Below are 19945 nucleotides of genomic sequence, written 5' to 3' on the forward strand. Positions count from 1 at the left end.
CAAGCAATTTATCAGAGGAGATGAATATCCTTATGAATCTATGGACCTCAACTACAACGACGGACAAAAAGGTTGGACAGGACATCACAGATTTCTACAAGCTTCTGGCTGCATGACCAAAGGAGAACCTATTATGGTCTTGTCCGAAGATTGGGGGCAATATTTCGTAGACGCTCATGTCAAAAATGGCAATTTTACTCTGTTTGCCATCGACAACGTTGCCAGCGGATGTGTGGATTGTCTCTACTTAAACCCCAAGTAATCAAGTGATATCGTATACAAGATTTTCGTGGGCACAGGAGGTCTACCTGCAGATACCACAGTCCTTTTTTTTGCTGAATTTGAAAACCTGATAGAAGTGGATTCTAACCAAGCCGTGTTGTACGACATTGTACGTGGACGCACACCTGGCGACGCTTGAAGATGGAAAACATAATCTTAAATTATGTGCAGTAAGATTTTTCAGCGCGTCACGATCCTAGACTCGAACCGCAATTTTACGGAAATGCACCCTGCGATAAGTTACCTAGACATCCTTAGAAAGGCAGATCTGTGGGATACACTGTAAACACAGATCCGCATGATCGACCTAGAAGACATTGGATAGCACTTTGGACAACCCCGGAAAACGTATGTGAAATTTTTTATAGATATGCGTTACCGTTACAAGTGTATGAAACCACTCAGCCGTTGATCAATTGGATCAACACACTTTGGAAGTACGTCGTGCGATCGTCCAAGAGTTTACAGTCTCTTTACAGTCAGAGTTGCGGAGATCATGCCTTGATGTATTTGAGACACAGAGCTAGAGAAGAAGACATGAGAAAATTTTTGAAACTGTTTTCTAGAAATGATTACGTAGCCAACGATCATAAAGTAGGTCAAATGTTAAAAAGGCTGATAGAAAAAGATCTTTCACAAGAAGAATCGTGTATGACCTCAGGCAGACTCGCATCAAACTTGTAAACGTATTTTTGGTTGATATGTATTTGTCCGAAGGCTATAGGTTCAAATCCTATCCCAGTCAAACTTCTTTTACGAGTTGAGTTTTGTACCGCGCATGCGCATTTTTTTTTTTTTTGTTTCTTTTTGTATCAAAATCTCAGTATAGGATAATTGCTGAACACGTACAGCGTAACATTTACTTCCCTAAGGCTGTCAAGTTTTCTTTTCAAAAACGGAATAAATAAAAAATGATTTTAAAAAATAAGACAAAATAAATAAATAAATAAATAAATGAATGAAAATAAACACATAAAATTTGCCGTAACCAGGATTTGAACCTGGGTTACTGCGGCCACAACGCAGTGTCCTAACTACTAGACGATCAGGGCAACGGTTAATTGAAAGGCGAAAATTAAACATATTTATTTGATTCTTTGTTTAACATCTTTTGTCTCTATAAAAACCACCGTCATGAGTAGCTTTGTATCAAAATCATGGAACGCGCGGTACTGTTGAAGTTTAAATCTCCGTCCAGTATTTTAATCGTAGGACCTTAAGGTTGCGGCAAAACTTGTTTTACCGAATCTTTGTTAGTACATTATTTATCCGATTTGTTTGTGCAGCCACCTACCGCTACAGTGTATTGTTATGGAGCATGGCAAGAGAAATTTGATCGTATGAAACACACGGGTATAAAATTTCACTAAGGAGTCCCCGATGTATCACATCTACAAAAATGGTTTACAGCAAAAGGAGGTATTTTATTTTTGGATAATTTAATGGCCGAAGGTGGTAATGACAAAGAAGTCATGGATTTTTTTACCAAACATTCTCATCACCGAAACATTGCGATTCTTTATCTCTGTCAAGATATGTTTCCACCTGGTAAATACACCAGGACCATTTCTCGTAATTCGCTTTACATTGTGGCTTTCAGGAATCCTCGCGATCAACTGAGTATGCGTAATATCTTATTACAAGCGTATCCTAAAACATGGGAATAGGTGATGGAAGTCTATCGAAAAGAAACCAAGCGACTGTTTGGATATTTGACGGTGGATTTTCATCCGGCCAGTCATGATAGGTTTCGCATTGTGAGCTGCTTATTAAATCATAAAGGCTGTATGCGATGTTTCATTTTACCTTCGCATAAACACCTATAAAGGTCACTCGCTATAAAAAAGAAAAAGAGGAGGGCGACGTATTGCGCAGAGAGGTGGATTTGCTCCGACGGTAGCAGCTGTACCGGGTATAAAAGCTTTGGTGACTTTGGCCATAATCAAAAAGCTCGGAAAGAAGGCAGCTGTTGCCTTAGGTCACTACGTTTTGAAAAAAGGAGTGAAGAAGTTATGGTCAAAGAAGCCAAAGAAGGGGAAGAAGTGAGTGAAACATGAAACGACTTTTGAGACACAGAGCTTTCCTGCTCTCTATACTACAAGAGAGAAATCGGGTCGTGTTTAGAGAGGTCATCCCAAAAACATTCCCACATTTCCACCACGGTGAAACCCATCGAGCGTAACAAAGCGGTTTTGGCACAGGTCGCGTCATAGACTTCTTCCATGGAACGATCTAGATGCACTCTAGGAATTAATCTGCAGATGGGATGGCAGCGAGGACAACCATGCCATACACAGCCATGAAATTCGTACACGGTCTGGGTCACAGGGTGGAAATCATCCACGTAACACACGCGCGTGGGTGTCACGATCGCGTGTTCTCCGCGATTCCCTGCATGCGTCACGCGATCTTCCGTTCTGGCGGTTAAACCAGTGTCGCCTTCTTCTTCTCGAAGTGTATGTTCAACCCATTTCAACCATTTCAGAGCTTTCAACGATTGATTATTACGAGCACCATGCCATCCACCCGCTGGTTCCACAGCAATACAATCAGCACTCAGATGATGTCTTCGCCAATACAAATTACAGGCACTTGCAATCATGATACATTGTTCCATAGGATCAAATTGCACCTCTTGAGAAAATTCTTCTCGAAATTTTTGACAACCCGCTTTCAATAATTTGACGTCAGAAATGCAGTACTCTTCCATTCCTTGGCGTAGATTGTATTCCACATTACGTCGCATAAAGTCTTGATACCAATTTAGAAATTCTTGGCGTTTGTCATGATTCATACCGTCAGGATCGTAAGTATCGCTGGGTGGGATCGGTCCGACATAAGATTGGTTTTCGGGTGTGTTAAACAGATGTGGAAATAATCCTTTTTTGAGTTCTACCAACTCAAAAGCTTTAGGAAATGAAAATGATAGAAAGCAAAGAGAGTCCTTGAAGGTGATAGGGCCAGAAGTGACGGATAGGACTTTGATGCCAACACAGACTTGATTTTCCACCAGACGATGTTGATTGTACAGTTCTTGTAGGATAAAGATACCGTCATAACCTTTCAGGTTGTGAAACAGGACAATGACAGGTCGTTCGAATTCGTCTTCATTGATAGCCGATTGATCTAGAAATTCTAGAAGTCTTGAGAACAATGTTCGCTGTAAAATGCGTGTGTATGGTCCTCCTGATTGGTTTCGCAACATACCATAATAAGTCGATGTTCACCGTCGACTGATTGCATCGCTTCGTAATCAGTATAGACAAAGATGGGTGGATCTTTGAAATCTATTTCATCAGGGTCCATTGCTAACATAGGGATGCCTTGAAGCTGTAATCGTTTGATGCGAGCATTTCGTTCTTCTTTAGAGCGTCGAGGTCGTTCCTCTTCTTCGGCAGGTTGAATGAAATATTTGTGGGTTCTGATATCTACGTCTTCCTGGCATATGAGACATTGGGTGACACCGCATTTGTGTTTTTTTCCTCCTTTGCTTTTCTTCTTCTGGGGGTGTTCGATGATTTTGCAGCATTTGGTGAAAATGTCACACAATGCCACGGTCCGAAACTCGAGTTCAAAGGGCGGTGATTCGATACGTCTCACAGCCTTCAACAATTCCTCGTCACTCATCTCATTAACCATTCAATGTTTTTTGTGGAAATCAAAGGTGAATACTCAGAGGGAATAGAGGGTTTCTTTTGAATTAGTTGGGCAAGTTTGAGCAAGGGAGGGCATGTATGGGCAAGATTGCGAAAATGTTTTCACTTGGAAAAATGGTTGCGAGGGGTTTACATACACACGGATAAACGCACCCACCCTCACTCAAATATTTAATCAACAATCGTATTATGCACAACAAAATATCTAGCAAAGAGTCCGAACGTGACCGACGCTTCATACAGCTTTCTTGCTCGTTTTGTTATCAAAATAAAACTTACATTTGAATAGCATGGACCTTTTCTTTAATTGAGTAAAAGAGGCAATATTGTTACCTTTGAATAGCACGGACCTTTGATTGAGCAGAGTCCGAACGTGACCGACGCTTCATACAGCTTTTTTGCTTGTTTCTTTATCAAAATAAAACTTACCTTTGAATAGCGTGGACCTTTTCTTTCATTGAGTAAAAGCCGAGGCAATATTGTTACCTTTGAATAGGATGGACCTTTCATTAAGCATAGTCTGAACGTGACTAACACTTCATACAGCGTTTTTGTTCGTTTCTTTATTAAAATAAAACTTACCTTTGAATAGCATGGACTCTTTCTTTAATTGAGCAAAAGAGGCTGTATCGATTAAGCAAAGAGTTGTTCGTTCCTTCCTCCATTACAACTTGTTGCTATGTTGAAGAAAAGAATTGTGAAAATGGATGGTGCCAGTGAATTTTCAGATGGCAAGTATCTTATAGTGTGTTTCGTTTCAAAGTAAGTAAAAAAGCACCAAAAAACAAGTTTTGTTGCTACAATTTCAAAAGTTTGTATACTGTAATACGCTGTTCGTTTCTTGATTAACTTACTTTGAATAGCATGGACTCTTTCTTTAATTAAGCAATCTTTCTTTAATTGAGCGAAAGAGGCTGTATCGATAAAGCAGAGTTGTTCGGTCCTTCATTGTAAAGTGTATTCAAAGAAACTTACCTTTGAATAGCATGAACCTTTATTTTTTAATTGAGCAAAAGAGGCTGTATTGATTAAGCAACGTTGTTCTTTCCTTCATTGTAAAGTGTATTCAAAGCAACTTATCTTTTAATAGCATGGACCGTTGATTAGGCGAAGAGCCCGAACGTGACCGACGCTCAAGCAGAAAAGACCCTTTGGGACCAAACAGACGCTTACACACATACACATTCACCCATCCACACCTTGTGATATTCACAAAACGTTCAAGAAATAGGCCTTTAGGACCAAACAGACGCTTACACAAACAGTGTGATATTCCCAAAGCTCAAGAAAAAAGCCCTTTGGGACTGTGACCGAACGTAAAAGAACGTTTCGTGGACGAAGAATTCAATCACATTTCGTTGATGTTGCAACGTCCTTCGCTGACTTTTTGGAAATACTGATACATAAAGTTTTTTTGCAAAATGATAATGATAATCGTCATTTACTGAAGTATGGAAAGACCCAAGTCTCACTTTATTTCTTTCAGGAACCGAAGATCGAGCCTGCATTGCCTGTGATGAGGAAACGCCCTGCTGCCAGCTGGTGATCAACACCTCCCGTTTGATGGACTGGTATTAGTCGCAGCAGCAAAGACGCCTACGGCCTTCTTGTCCATTCTGCAGAACAGAACCTCCGTTGACAGTCTTAGAAGCCTTAGCCAACAAGCCTGAAAGAGTCCCGCCACCAGAAAGGAGGCAGTTCAATTGGGTGGCAGCCCATCGCCACAATGCCTATCTCCACTACGCGTGAAATGAAAGAATCCCCGCCAAAAGAGACGCTTTCTTCCTTCAATTTATACACGAAAGAATGCCGGATAACGTTATTTTGGTTCGAGCTGAAATTAGATTGTATCTGGTCATGCATCATCTCGATGAGAATCGAACAAACGTGAAACCATTCAAAGGTTTCGATTTGTCTTAGAAAATTTACTGGCCATTGCTTAGGTTCTTTTTTTTCGTTGTTGCTCTTTATAAATTTTGCCTTTTTCCTTGCTTTTTGTAAATTTCTCTTAGGTTTTTTTCTTTCGCCCTTGCTTTTTTCCTTGCTTTTTGTAAATTTCGCTTTGGTTTTTCTTTCGCCCTTGCTTTTTGTAATAAACTTCTTCTAATAATAAACTTTTTTGGTAGTAATATACTTTTTGTGATAAACATGTTGAAAGTTCATTTTTTGTGCGAGTTTTTATTGTTCATGCGCTTAAATGGAAAAAAATCTCATGGATTACAACAAGTTTTTTTTTACTGCGCTTTAAGGTTTTTTTTATTGCGCTTTAGGGTTGACCAATTCTCTCACGACTTAAAAACTTTTCCTTCAGTTGAAAAATGTGCGGTGTTTGACGAATTAGATGTTTTAAATCATATTTACATTTTCTGTGCATGCGCCTTGACTCCCACATGGATGACAAAATCCCTAATGATAATGTCAGTCCCTTGGGAATTGAAAACAATTGATCTATTGTTCTATTGTTATACTTTTGTAAATTTGCGGACAACTTGTTGTTCTATTGTTCTTTGGTGTGAAGTCTTTTGTTCTTAGTGGTCACGTGTGCGATATCCGGCTCTCTGATTGGTTACCCGGTGCAGTAGTGTCCTATACTACTTTCAGCGTATCATCAATAAGATGTGTATGTATAATGAAGTAGAAGGCCGTACGGAAATTTTTCTGGAGAACAATGCTAGTGTGAGCGAATTTTGTTTTCATTTTCGCTCTACTTGTACCTGTCGCTATTCTTATATAAATAATCTCTCGCGCAGTGGCGGGGCATTTCAACTGCACACGCGCCAATAAAATTTGTTCGGCGCGTTCGGCGCCATTTTGATATTTTTGGCATACTTCTGCGGGATCGACACCTTTTTGTAATATGTTTTGGAGAGGGATGAAATAGTATGACAAGTTTACCACCGTTTCTAACTCTGTGGATACTCGTGGAGTCTGTGGCTCTTCGGATGAGGATATTTTAATGATCAAAATGCGAACAAAACGCGAATAAAGGCCGAAAAAGTTTGAGATTTGATTTACTAATGATAAAGATGTGCACACGAGACTACAAACCTTGAAGGTTCGTCTTAAGATGTTGATGTCTTACTTCTCTGAATCACGAAGTTTTCCATTGGGAAAACTGATTTTTTTACTACAGTATGTGGCTGTGCAGATATTTTACTGATATTCGTTACGATAAGAGAAGGTAGTTTAGAATTTGATGTTATTATACTACAACTTAAAAGTAAAATTGCGTTCAGTTCGAGGTGGCCCCCAAGCTTCAAATCACCTCAAATAACTTCTTTCTCTTTGTAGTCACATCGGTTACAAGGCTTTAAAAAATGTTCCAGCTTCAGGATTGAGTTTCTCTTACTAAAACCTTCGGCGAATTCGTTTTTGGGAGGTTGAGGTGAATTTCCAAGTCATGGCTCACAACTGCCTTTGGCCTTTTTGCTCTTCAAGTCTGTTGTACATAGTATGTGGGCATATGTCTTAACAACGGTTATCGTCTTGCCTCAATCATCTCCGCTTTTATCTTATCTTATTTCGTAGCTGTATTATGGTGAGAATTTTCCAACGTGCCTTTTTGGGCTCGAAGTGCTAACTAGAGGATTTACTTCGGCAAAACTTATTTATCACATGGCCCCCAAATCCCTCACCACTGTCAGTTTATTTCTTTTTTATTTAGCTTTCGGTCCAACCAGTTCATTTACCTCAGAAAAATGCGTGGGCTTTTGTCTCTTGAGTCTAAACTGGTTGTTAGGAGATTGGACATTAGTAAAGTATTAGGGGATGTATGTCGAGACTACGAGATGAACATTAAAAGATGTTGAGTTGAGCTTATGTGTGGCCGTCTCTTCCCCGCAATAACATGGTACTAGGAGCGACTGTGAACCCTGCTTGGAGGATCCAGGAGGGAAATCTTTGAACATTTCTGCGAAAACAGTCTCCAAACCAGTTCGCGCCAAAGTCTTCCGAAACTGACATAGTGAGGTAAACATCGATTATTTCGAGCGAGTTTTCATCGTCTACTTTCGGCTAGAGCGAGGAATTCTGATAATTTTCGCATCTAATCATTACTACTGTTGTGAAAGATGGTTGACGAGGAAGCTGAGGGTGCTCCTGCTCAAAATCCTGCTGCTCATTTCTCTGGAAATTTATGAACTTTGAGCGACCAAAGTTCAATGCTCGTAAACAATTACGAACTGATGTGGACTAAACTGGAAGGAGCGGTAAAGAGACAATCAATTCGTTTGTCACTGATTTGATGCTGTTAGTTAAAGATTGCAATTACATAGATGAAGACAGACAAGTGAGAGACCAATTTGTTTATGGTGTTTCTGATGATGATTTGAAGAAAAAAACTGCTTGAAAAAGGAAACACGCTTACTCGAATTCAAGCTGTGTCAATTGGCAAGGCCCACGAAACCAGAAACCAAGAAGTTCAAGAATGCTGTCTAAAACCACCTGTGAGTGATAGTGCCAATGCTGTATCTAAAGATAAGCCAAACAAAGGTCTTATGTGTAACTACTGTGCTAACAAGAAATGATCTCATGGCTTTGAAAACAAGAGACACTGCCCTGCCTGGGGAGCAGTGTGTAGCCTTTGCAAGATTAAAAATCATTTTAAACATTCCAAGGAATGTAAGCGACTCCAAAAGGAGAGAAAACCAAAACCAGGAAATCAAAACCAGTCCAGATCAACTAGGAAACCATTTGTCCTAAAAGTAGATGAAGATGGTGAAGAGCATTTTCATGAAGTTGTGGACAAAATTTGCACTCTGAATCAACAATGTGACCATAAGAAAGCTTTTGCAGACTTGCTCATCTCAAAGAAAAGAATTTCTGTAAACTTTCAGATAGACTCTGGTTCTACATATAGTATTTTACCAGGTGGTGTGTATAAGGAAATCAGTGGTGATCATGACCTGCAGGACCTAAACACAACTGTCCGACCAACCCTTTCACTCTATGAAGAGAAAACTAAGATACAAACACTGGGAGCCAGAAAATGTTTTGTGTTCAACCCTGCGACAAGAAAAGAAGGAATCATTCAGTTTAGAATTGTTAATGAGGACCTGACCCCTCTACTGGGCCTAAGAGATTCTGAGGAACTAAAGCTTCTCGAGCTAATTCGAGAGAAAATTGCTACTTTAGACTGTGGAAAACCCGATGTTCCTTCATCTGCTTCTGAACTACACACACCACTCACTTACCTTGGCTAATATCAAGTCTGCTTTCTGGCATGTCCCACTGGATGAACCCAGTTCCCTGCTCACAACCTTCAACACTTCTGTTAGAAGAATGAAATGGGACAGAATGCCTTTTGGCATTAGTGTCGCCCCTGAAGAATTCCAAAGACGAAGAGGCGAAAGTTTAGAAGGACTGGCAGGTACTAAAGCTATTGCTGATGAAATCCTCATCTGGGGAGATGGCAACACCATCGAAGCCCAAACTAGTACAGATACTAGTACTTGTTTTAATTCAAAATTTCCCCACATCATTGATCATATCTGATGATATTTTCGAGACTAATGATCGAAAAGACTTTTCCTCGCTCTGATAAAGTCCATAATTTTTTCTCCATTTCTAACAAGCTCTTTGATGTAACCACTGTATCTCTAGTGCTAACATAGTCTTACTTTTCTTTACTCGGCATTGACCTTCTTTGTTTTGGTAATCGCCCTACCAGTTGTGATTCGTGTCAAAAAAAAACTTTTGAAACAAAACGTAAACTTCTGTAAAGGTAAACTTTAATTTTTCACTATAATTAGAAGTACATTTCACTAACAGTACATTTGAAGCTCTAAAAAAACGCCTACAGGAAAGTGAGTACTTCAAACGATCAACCATAACTTGAGATAGCAGAGACACGATTAAAGTGTACAATCCAATTCGTTTGTGCTCTTCGACAGGCCCTTTCCGTCCTTCACAAATAACATCATATATAGCAATCACCCAAACAATCACAAGACAAGACTCCAAGCCGTTTGTACAATCTTTTGCTTTTTGAAAATAACTTCATTCCACACATCACACAACAATTTTAAGATTTTGCCGCTTCTAAGTTACAGAGGGAAAAATGACAAGAAAGGTTGTCTCAAACAGTCGACCAACTATTGTTTTCCGACGTGTTTTTCTCCTTCTCTTCTTTCGTGATTCTTGAGCGGGAAACGAAGGCAGGCGCATACCAGCGGTTTCTCACATCAAAATAAAAGTAACAGAACACGCGCAACAGAATGCCCCTCTGCTGCATAGCATAACTTTATAGCGTTGTAGTTGTGTCTTCCGCTGCAGTCATGTCCTCACACCTAATAGCCAATAGAATGGGGTCTTATTTATTTGGTCTTGTACCTCTAGCTGATAGGATCTTAAGAGGCTGAGAAAATACTACCGGCTAGAGGTACAGCTTACATATTTAATTGACTTTGCCCAATTTTTATCACAGTTTGCTTTGAATTTTGCTTTTTGGCATTCCATTTAGCCTTAGACTACATTAAAATAATTTTTTGTTCATGAATATCCTCTTGTTTCTTGGTCATGTACCTCTAGCCGGAAAGATCTTAAATGGCTTGAAAAATACTACAGGCTAGAGGAACTTCGTGCATTTAAGTTAAATTCAGCTCATTTCATTTATTTCTTGATTTATGGAAAAACCTTTCTACACTCCATGTTCGTCTTGTACTGTTGTGGAGTCACTCCATAGGTATATTTTCATGCTTTGCAGTCTTGTTCATGCGACTAGTAGGATCTTGGATTACTCAGGACTGAAACGAGTAGTTGTAAATAGGACCTGAAAAAAAAAAAGAAAAAAAAATTTCAGGCCCGTACGGGATTTGAACCCATGACCTCTGCGATACCGGTGCAGCGCTCTACCAATTGAGCTAACAAGCCAACTGGGAGCTGGGAGTCCAACTGGTTAATGAATTGGGTCCAAATAAACATCCAAGTGAATGAAGATTTTAGATATATGAAAATTCACGTATTTGCACTGCGGTGGAAAGATGAAATTAGGAGATCCTCGCAGCTAAGAACACTACTGAAACGAGTAGTTGTAAATAGGACCTGAAAAAAAAAATTTCAGGCCCGTACGGGATTTGAACCCATGACCTCTGCGATACCAGTGCAGCGCTCTACCAATTGAGCTAACAAGCCAACTGGGAGCTAGGAGTCTCATGGGTCTTCCGGGTTAAATGACTATTGCCGTACTCATCGTGGCGATGTCATCCAATTTTCACGGGGACCACGCCATCAAGTGAATTGATTTACACTCTAACGTTATTATGTCACGTATCACGTGATATGTATTGGTTGTCATGTGCCTCGGGTGCTATGTGATAAAAAGATTTACTCGACTTGTAGGAATTGGAGTCAGGAGTCTTCTTCTAAATTATCTTCGTCCTCGAACTGCCGTCTAAAAGCCTTTAAGAGCGACCTGCAAAATGTGGAAACCGAGGAATGCCGACAACGCCGGCAGATTCGGACACCTCTGGCTCGACCTCTGGTTCAACGCAACACGTCACTATACCGACTTTTACGTCGATTGTACTTCCACTAGGACGGCTGAAATGAAAAGGAAAGCTCTCAGATAACTGGAAAAAATGGAAGTAAGTATGGGACGCTTACGAAACCGTCACGAAGTTGAACGAGAAAGAAAGTGGATTTCCCGTAACGACTTTCATCACATGCATTGGCACCGACGCGCCACAAGTACACAATGGTTTGCCGTTTCGTACCGAAGATGAGAAACGGGACATGAACGTTGTTTAAGATCTAAGGAACTCCCATCGTATTGGCTAGCAGAATCTATGAACGCTACAGGTTCAATAACCGAAAACAAGAGCCTCACAAATCAATTGATGTTCACGCGACAGCTTTGCGAGCTTTGGTAGCCATGTGCGAATTCGGTACCTTGAAAGATGAAATTATTCGCCACCGCCTTGTCTGTGAAATCGCCGAGATTGGCGTTCGACAAAAGCTGTTACAAGAGCCAAAATTGACACTTGCAAAGTGTCTGGATATCTGTCGATCGTCCGAAGCTTCATGTGCTCATCTTAAGGCGATCAGTGGACAATCACCAAGCGCAAACACGCCAGTAGAAAATGTCAATGTGTTATACACGTAAAAAAAAAATCGAGAGCGCCACCGAAACAACGTAACAATAATCCAAAACTCCCGTACCTGAATCGAAAGAGATGTTGAAGTGTTGTAAACAGTACGGAAGAAGTCACATTAAGCAACGCACCAAATTTCACGCGTTTGGAAAGGTGTGCCGTACCTGCAACAGGCCAAACCATTTTGCCGAAATGTGCAGGAGTACTCCCGGTAGAACTAGCCATGACATGGTAGACCCGGATTATTCATCCGAAGAAGAAGTGCTATCCGTAACCTTCGTCTCGACTGAAGGAAATGTGCATACGATCCACGAAGACGGCCTTCCTGGAAAGAAAATCTTCGCGACAATGGAAATCGCAGGAGAAAGTGTCCAAATGCAGATTGACATGGGTGCTTCGTGTAATGTTTTGCCTCAGAAGTTTGTGCCACCCGGAACAAACATTGTTGAGTGCGACCGTACTTTGAAGATGTACAGCAAGTCTATAATGTCCGTTTTAGGGACATGTCGAGTTGGCATGCGCAACCTGAAGAACAAAAAAAAAGAAAATACAATGCTGAATTCGTTGTTGTGAAAGGCGATTACACACCGCTCATTGTATCTCACGCTTCTCAGCGAATGAATCTAGTAACAGTGCAACAAGGGAACATTCAGCAAGTCAACACCAACACTGAAAGTCTTGCCCTGGACCAAGTGGAAGAGGAGTTTAGGGATGTGTTCAAAGGACAAGGATACTTAGAAGGAAAACTTCACCTCGAAATTGACAAGACAGTCACACCGGTAATCAACCCACCTCGTCGAGTTCTGTTCTTACTCAAGGATAAATTGAAGTCGGAACTAGATCGCCTGGAAGGACTACAAATGATTCACAAAAAAGAAAGAGCCTACCAAATGGATGTCAAGTCTAGTAGTGGCTGAAAAGCCCAATGGAAAATTGAGAGTCTGCATTGACCCGGTCTACCTGAATCAGGCACTAATCATGAAGCGGTTCAGCTATCCATTACCTGTGATAGAAGATATTCTTCCTGATCTAGCCGATGTTAAAGTCTTCAGCAAAGCAGACCTCAAGGATGGTTTCCTACATGTTGAGCTCGACGACGAGTCAAGTTTGCTGACAACATTCCAGGCGTCATGGAGACGCTTCTGCTGGAAACTTATGGCATTTGGAATCTCACCTGACTCTAAGCTGTTTCAACAAAAGCTTGATGAAAATTTAGAAGGGCTACCTGGTGTACACAGAATCTTTGACGACCCACTGATTACAGAAAAGGGTGCTACCCAGTCGGCAGCATCGCATGACGATGATAAGAACTTATGGAGCCTCTTGACAAGATGCTAAGAAAGGAACGTTAAGCTCAATAGAGAGAAGTTTGAGTTCAAATGCCCCAAGTTCCATTTATCGGTCACTTGTTGACCAGCGAAGGATTGAAACCTGATCCGAAAAAGGTAGAAGCTATCTGCAGCATGCCTAAACCTGAAGATGTCCAAGCCGTACAGCGCTTTGTGAACACAGTCAAGTACCTCTCTAGGTTCCTAAAAGACCTCTCTGATATGTCTGAGCCCCTTCGCAGACTTACACATAAAGATGTTCCCAGAGAGTGGTCTCAAGAGTAAGAAGAAGCTTTTCTGAAGATTAAAAAAAGCTGTGTCTACCTCTCCAGTCTTTAAGTTCTTCACTCCAACTACGCCTACTGAAGGAGAAGACCACGCCACAGAGAAAGGAATCAGCTTTGTGCTCATGCAACAAGGCCAGCCTGTCACCCATGCTATCGGAGCTCTCACGAAAGCTGAACCGAACTACTCAAAAATTGAGAAGGAGCAGCTCACTCAAGTATTTGGCACGGAGAAAAACCACCAGTACGTCTAGGGCAGGAAGATTACTTTGTGGACAGAAACCTCTTGCCACTGCTCCAAAACGTCTTATGTTGAGACTAATGCAGTATGGTGTTGAAATCGAGTACAAGCGTGGCCCAGAGCTGTGTCATGCCATACTCTTTCCAGAGCATACCCACCTCTGGAACAGGAAAGGCAGATCAAGAGGTAGAAAGAATCCACTCTGTGTTCACTCTGTGAATTTCTTGTCAGTGGGTGAGCCACAAATCCGAGAAATCCGTGGAGAAACTGCCAAAGATCCTGTCTTGCTGTTTCTGGAAGGAGTCATTCTGAATGGATAGCCCAACCAAAGAGACAGCCTATCTACTGAGCTGCGCCAATACTTCAACGTGAGAGATGAGTTGGTTGCTCAAGATGGTGTTATTTTCAAGGGTCCAAAGTGCGTCATCCTGATGAGTCTGAGACCCAGGATTTAAGATAAGCTCCACCGATCCCATATCGGTATTCAAGGTTGTTTAAGAAGGGCACGTGAAGTTGTCTATTGGCCCCACATGAACAGAGAACTGGAAGAATTTATGTCAAAGTGTGAAACTTGCAACACCTTCCAGCCTGCTCAACAGAAAGAGCCTCTAATTTGCCATGGAGTCCCACAACGCCCCTAAGAAAAAGTTGGCTGCGACATATTCACATCCAATAACCGCGAATATTTATGTACAGTTGACTATTACTGAGATTACTTCGAGGTTGACGAGCTACACAGTGCAAAGACAGGAACCGCAGTGATTGGAAAGCTGAAGAAACGTTTCACCAGCCATGGAATTCCTAATACATTCCACAGTGACAGTGGACCGCCTTTTAATTTCAATGAATTTTCAGCCTTTGCCGCAATGTATGAGTTTGAACACGTGACCACTTCACCGGAGTATCCGCAGAGCAACGGCAGAGTCGAAAATGCAGTAAGGACGTCCAAGGATTTGATGAAGAAAGCTGCTAGTACCAACTCAGATTTACAGCTTGCCCTACTGGCCTGGCAAAATACTCCAACTGAGGGTATGAAGAGTTCACCCGAACAGCGGACATTTGGCGAGCGCACCAGAACCCTGCTGCCGAACACAAGAGAACTCCTGGAACCCCATCTGGTCAGAGACGTCAGAGAGAGAAAGGTACGAAGGAAAGAAGTTCAGACACGTTATTTCAACCGAAATGCCAAAAAAAAACTTCCAAGTCTTACCGAGGGTGATGCTGTACGCCTGAAACTGCAAGCCTCAGATGGAAGGAACAGATGGACCAAGGCTCAGGTTGTACAACAAGGAGACGTTAGATCCTAAGCTGTTAGAACAGAAAATGGCAGGTTGTTCGGAACAAACCGCAGACATCTTCGACAGTCACGAGAACCGTTTGTGTCCAAAGATGCTGATGTTGAAATTCCAAGTCCAATTCTGAACTGTCCACCAACTGAAGGCAACACAGAACCAGCACCAACGGAGAGCATCACAGGACACCCTACACCAAGCAAGCAAGCAAGCAGACCCAGGACCACAGGCCACCAGGCCGGCGTCATCAGCTGAATGTAACAAGAACTGTGTCACTCGTAGCGGACGCTCTACCCGTCCCCCTAGCTACTTAAAAGACCATGTTAAGACCTAGTTTTTACCGAATGAGTGGTTCCGCTCATACTTAACTAACAGACAGAAACTTATTTCTGTAAACAATTCTGACTCAGATTCACTGCAAATAACATGTGGGGTAACTCAAGACTCTGTGCTTGGCCCAGTATTATTCCTGATTTATATTAATGATTCCACCAATTGTTCATCAATTTTTCATTTTAACTTTTTTGCTGATGATACTAATCTACTTTATACCCATAGTGATTTACAGTATCTTGAGCAAAATGTTAATCGAGAACTCAGTGAAACTTACTATATAATTCGATATAATTCGTGCTTTCTGTAGGAACGCCTGGTTCCGCAGGATTTGGGTGAATTTTCAACCCTATCTGTGAAATTGTGGTCATGTCGTGATGAAGTTGTTTATCCCAACGGAAACTCCATTTATCCTCTGTACTATATATCACGAATTAGGTAGCTACCATTATGTATATAAGAACATTGACTCGAGCAATAACGTAGATTCAGGTGATTGTCCAGTAGTTGTGTGTGCCTCTCTTCGTGAGTGTACCCTGATTAGCCAAAGGTCAGCCCAAGCTTCACAACAGTTCAACTCTAACCGACCCCTCGGCCGTGGTCTTACTATATCTACTTTTGCACAAAATTTACGATATTTATGTGTACCAATGTATTTGTTGTGCCTCTTTTCTGACTCTCACATTTTTAATTATCATAATTATGGTCACCCAGCTAGTTTAGCTTTTAGTTATTTTGGGTGTCCCACTACTGTTTGTACTGTTTATTTATTTATCTATAGTTACATTCTTGTAAATTATTTTAGTTGTTTACAATAGTAGAAATAAACTGTTGTTCTTCAGAGAAACTAATTAGCAGGAGGAAATGCAAGCATAAAAATGAAATAAAAAATAGTTAATAATAATAAAATAGATAAATAATGATAAATAATAATAAAATAAATAAATAAATAATAATAATACTATTATTATTTTCTATAATTATTTCTAATAACTATCATTATTAAAATAGTTGTTTTTGTGATGAATTGTTACTAACTCACAATCAGTTATACACACCACAAGCTCTCATAACAAAAATCAACTCAGATCAGTTTGATTCAGCATATCTTACCTGATAATATGAGGAATGTGTGTGTGTATATCTATTTGTATACTTATAAAATTGACCAGTAACTAAGTCTTTCTATGATCATGATTCAAATTACCCTGTGGGGATATTACTCCAGAGTAATCATTTGGGGTTTCTACTAAGCAGGGCTTTAAGTTGCAACTGTTCTGGTTGCCGTGACAATTGACATATTTGGCCATCCGTTATCTTGTGTTTGCTGGTTGTGCGTGACATGTACTAGCCAGCTGTATCATTCTTTAAAAGAGAGATAAACAATTTTCCATAGTACAGTCCTTATTGAAGCACTAGGTTTACAGTTGCCGCATAGTGCTATTCTCTCAAAGACCTAAGTGGTATGGTCAGCACTAGTTGAGGAAAACTAGGATCTAAAAGGAACACTAGGATCAAGATATTCATACATCTGTTTAAATTGGCAGAACAAAGTTTTTCTGCTTCCCTTTTTCCCTTGTTAGTGATATTTTGCAGTTATTGTGTAGAAATAAACACAATTAACCACACTAGAAAACCAATTAAATAAATAGCACTTACTTAGATATGTCGATCTGCATGCAGTTTATTAGACTGCAATCTGCCACCATATAGTGAGCCTTGTGTGCATAGCCAGCATTCAGCATTCACTCTTATGTGGTAATTGAGGGCAGGTTTGACTTAACTGTGGATGCCTCTGGAAAGTGATGTGAATATGAGCATGAATAAACACCTGTTTAGAGACTCTGGGGAATTGCAGCCTCAAAGAAATCTTTGGCTCACTTAATTTGGTGTCTTAGGGGACTCCTGTTTGAGGGATCTGTGTTTCAGTCCTGGGTAGGTCATTTAGAGTAAAACCTTTAAACTCTTGAGAGTGACCAGTATCTAATTTCTCCTTTCAGTAATACGGCTGAATCATTTATGAAGATCACGAGAATAAAGGAAACGATTGCAACCAAAGACGCTTTGATTGTTAGTCAAATTTTCCATGTCGGTACCAGAAGAAATGTATAGAGTAGAGTATGGAGAATGTGGATACTGATTTTAGGGTGGAAAATGTTAAATTTTCTTCAGTGAGACTGACTTTACTCTCACCCAGTGCCTGTCTCCACCCAGGAGTATAAATGGGTACCGATGAACTGTAAGAGAACCTGATCAGTTGTCAAAGGGAGGGAGGGGGGAGAGATTGTTTGTAATGGATGTGCATCTCTCCACAAGACATAGTCACACGTACTTGCTTCATGGAGGCCAGGGTACACTGCTGCAGTATTGGCCCTCACTGTGAAATGCATTTTGAAAATATGTCATGCGTTGATATGCTTAAACATGTTTCCCTGCTGTATTAACTATAAATAGAATGCACCTTTCATTTATTTTGAATTCATTGTTTCTGTGGTACAGAGAAAAAGCAATCCTAAAAATGATGAATTAGAACATCTGGCCAATGAGATTGTTCCTAGTGTTTGGAAGAAAATTGCAAAAAAGTTAAAGATTAATAATCCAAAGATCACAGTTATACATAAGGAAATTGAGGAATTTTCTGAAATGATATACCAAATACTGCTAAAATGGAAGCAGGCAAATGGAAGCGCTGCTACATGGAAGAAACTTTATCAGGCTCTAAAGGATGCTGATCTCAGGGAGTTAGCAGAAAAGCACTGCTTTAAACAGATAAAATGAAAGGGACTATTTGTCATGAGCGGTTTTCCATCAAACACTGTGCATAATATATTTCTTAGCTAAGAATTGTCACAGTTGGTAAAAAATTTGCTCCTGCTCACGTATTTGTTAGTTAGCCAGGTAATAACCGATGGGTCAGTTCTTCCCTAACTGCACAACTTTTTTTTTAAACAGATGTTTGTGACTTTTACAGTTATGAATCTTGGAGAAGATAGAACTTGATGCTACCTGTGCAACCCTTCCTTTTTTTCAAGTGTGTATCATGCTATAGATATCTTGTACAAATTTCCTACAATTAAACTTCTTCATAAGTTTCGTATATAGTATTTAAGTCTTGAAATTATCTGAAAAAAAATTTTATTCAGTAGTTTTATCCATTGATTTACTAATCTATGAAGTTATTATATTTTTACACAGTACTTTCTACCACTTAGGTTTAACTTTGTTGGTTTAATTAGCTTTTGTTTGATTAATTCAGCCGATGTATTTCATTTTCATTGTCTTGTTGGCGGTAGACATAATTCATTTAACCAAATCTCCTCACTTATAATCTGGGCAAATAAGTCTGCAACAATCTAGGCATGATATTATGGCGCGCACGTTTCACAAATTCATGTGACAACGGCCTTTAAATAACTTAAAGAAAAGTTCCGAAAGAAAGCCTATGATAAAGATGGAAACTTGGTTTCAACGTCAAGACGAACAGACAAGCTAAAAATAACTTTCACGCGCAAAGCAATTAATGAACGTAAACATCGCATACGTCACATGCCATTGCAGGTGCACTGCTAAAGGTATGCACGCCTCACGCAAGTAAGACTCGAATGCCCCACGCTCCCTCCCCTCCCCCTCCACCAAACGGATGATTGTCAAATTCCCGTGGGTTGCGTGGGTGAAAGTTGAAGCTTCCAATCTAGTTCTTGCATGAAATTGGAAATTTATGATCTCTTGACTATCAGGATAAGATAAAATAAAAAGATCGGGAAAATGTTTCTTCTGAGGTAGAAAAGGAGTTTGTATGTCCCTATAATTATTGTTATTATGAATTCACTCGATCTGCATTGACTTGCGAACTACCTTCACTTACGTTTGTTCTTATTTTTTATCGATGTTATTACTACCATGTCATATATATCTCTTTTTGCCCTAATATCAACACCTGGTTTCTGCCCCCTCGTACAGATATTTCTTAATGCCCTTCTAGGAGACTTTCAGACAGTTCACTGATCTTTTTCCCTAGGGTTCAGACCTTTCCTTTTCATCAATTAGTATTACTGCGAAAAGAAATTATATTTGTGTTACTATTAGGGCTTTAAGGGCTTGGTTGAATCATAAATTATTACTCAAAGTAATTGAATTCTTGTTAATGAAAAAGAAAATATGTCCACCTGTAGACCACCTGTCTAAGTTGTATTCTACTGCATGGTTTTGATTTCTTCATGTATTGCAAAAGTATCTAAACAAAGTTATTACAACAACTGTGCAGTTAAAGTTCATGTTTGCATTGTTGTCGCTCTAATAAAAAGAAGCCAGCAAAATTTCAATGTATTACTAAATTATTTAAGGGCGTGGGGCATTTCCAAATATTATTATGCAGCCACATCTGACCATCTCTTCTGTAAGGTATTATTAAGGCTTTATTTTGTCAAAAAATAATCGGT

At 40.1% G+C, this 19945-nt stretch overlaps 1 protein-coding gene and 1 pseudogene across 1 annotated transcript; both read left to right on the forward strand.

Annotated features, from left to right (window-relative positions):
* The first annotated feature begins 1439 nt into the window (after positions 1-1439).
* LOC131787174 (uncharacterized) lies at positions 1440-2108 on the forward strand (annotated as a pseudogene).
* A 10112-nt stretch (positions 2109-12220) lies between these two features.
* On the forward strand, positions 12221-12945 carry LOC136277732 (uncharacterized). The gene is made up of 2 exons (XM_066160330.1): positions 12221-12447; positions 12528-12945. Exons 1-2 carry the CDS (start codon positions 12221-12223, stop codon positions 12943-12945), a joined length of 645 nt encoding a protein of 214 aa, XP_066016427.1.
* Positions 12946-19945: the final 7000 nt, after the last annotated feature.

This window comes from Pocillopora verrucosa, chromosome 1, assembly GCF_036669915.1.
Source record: "Pocillopora verrucosa isolate sample1 chromosome 1, ASM3666991v2, whole genome shotgun sequence".
In the NCBI taxonomy this organism is placed as follows: Eukaryota; Metazoa; Cnidaria; class Anthozoa; order Scleractinia; family Pocilloporidae; genus Pocillopora; species Pocillopora verrucosa.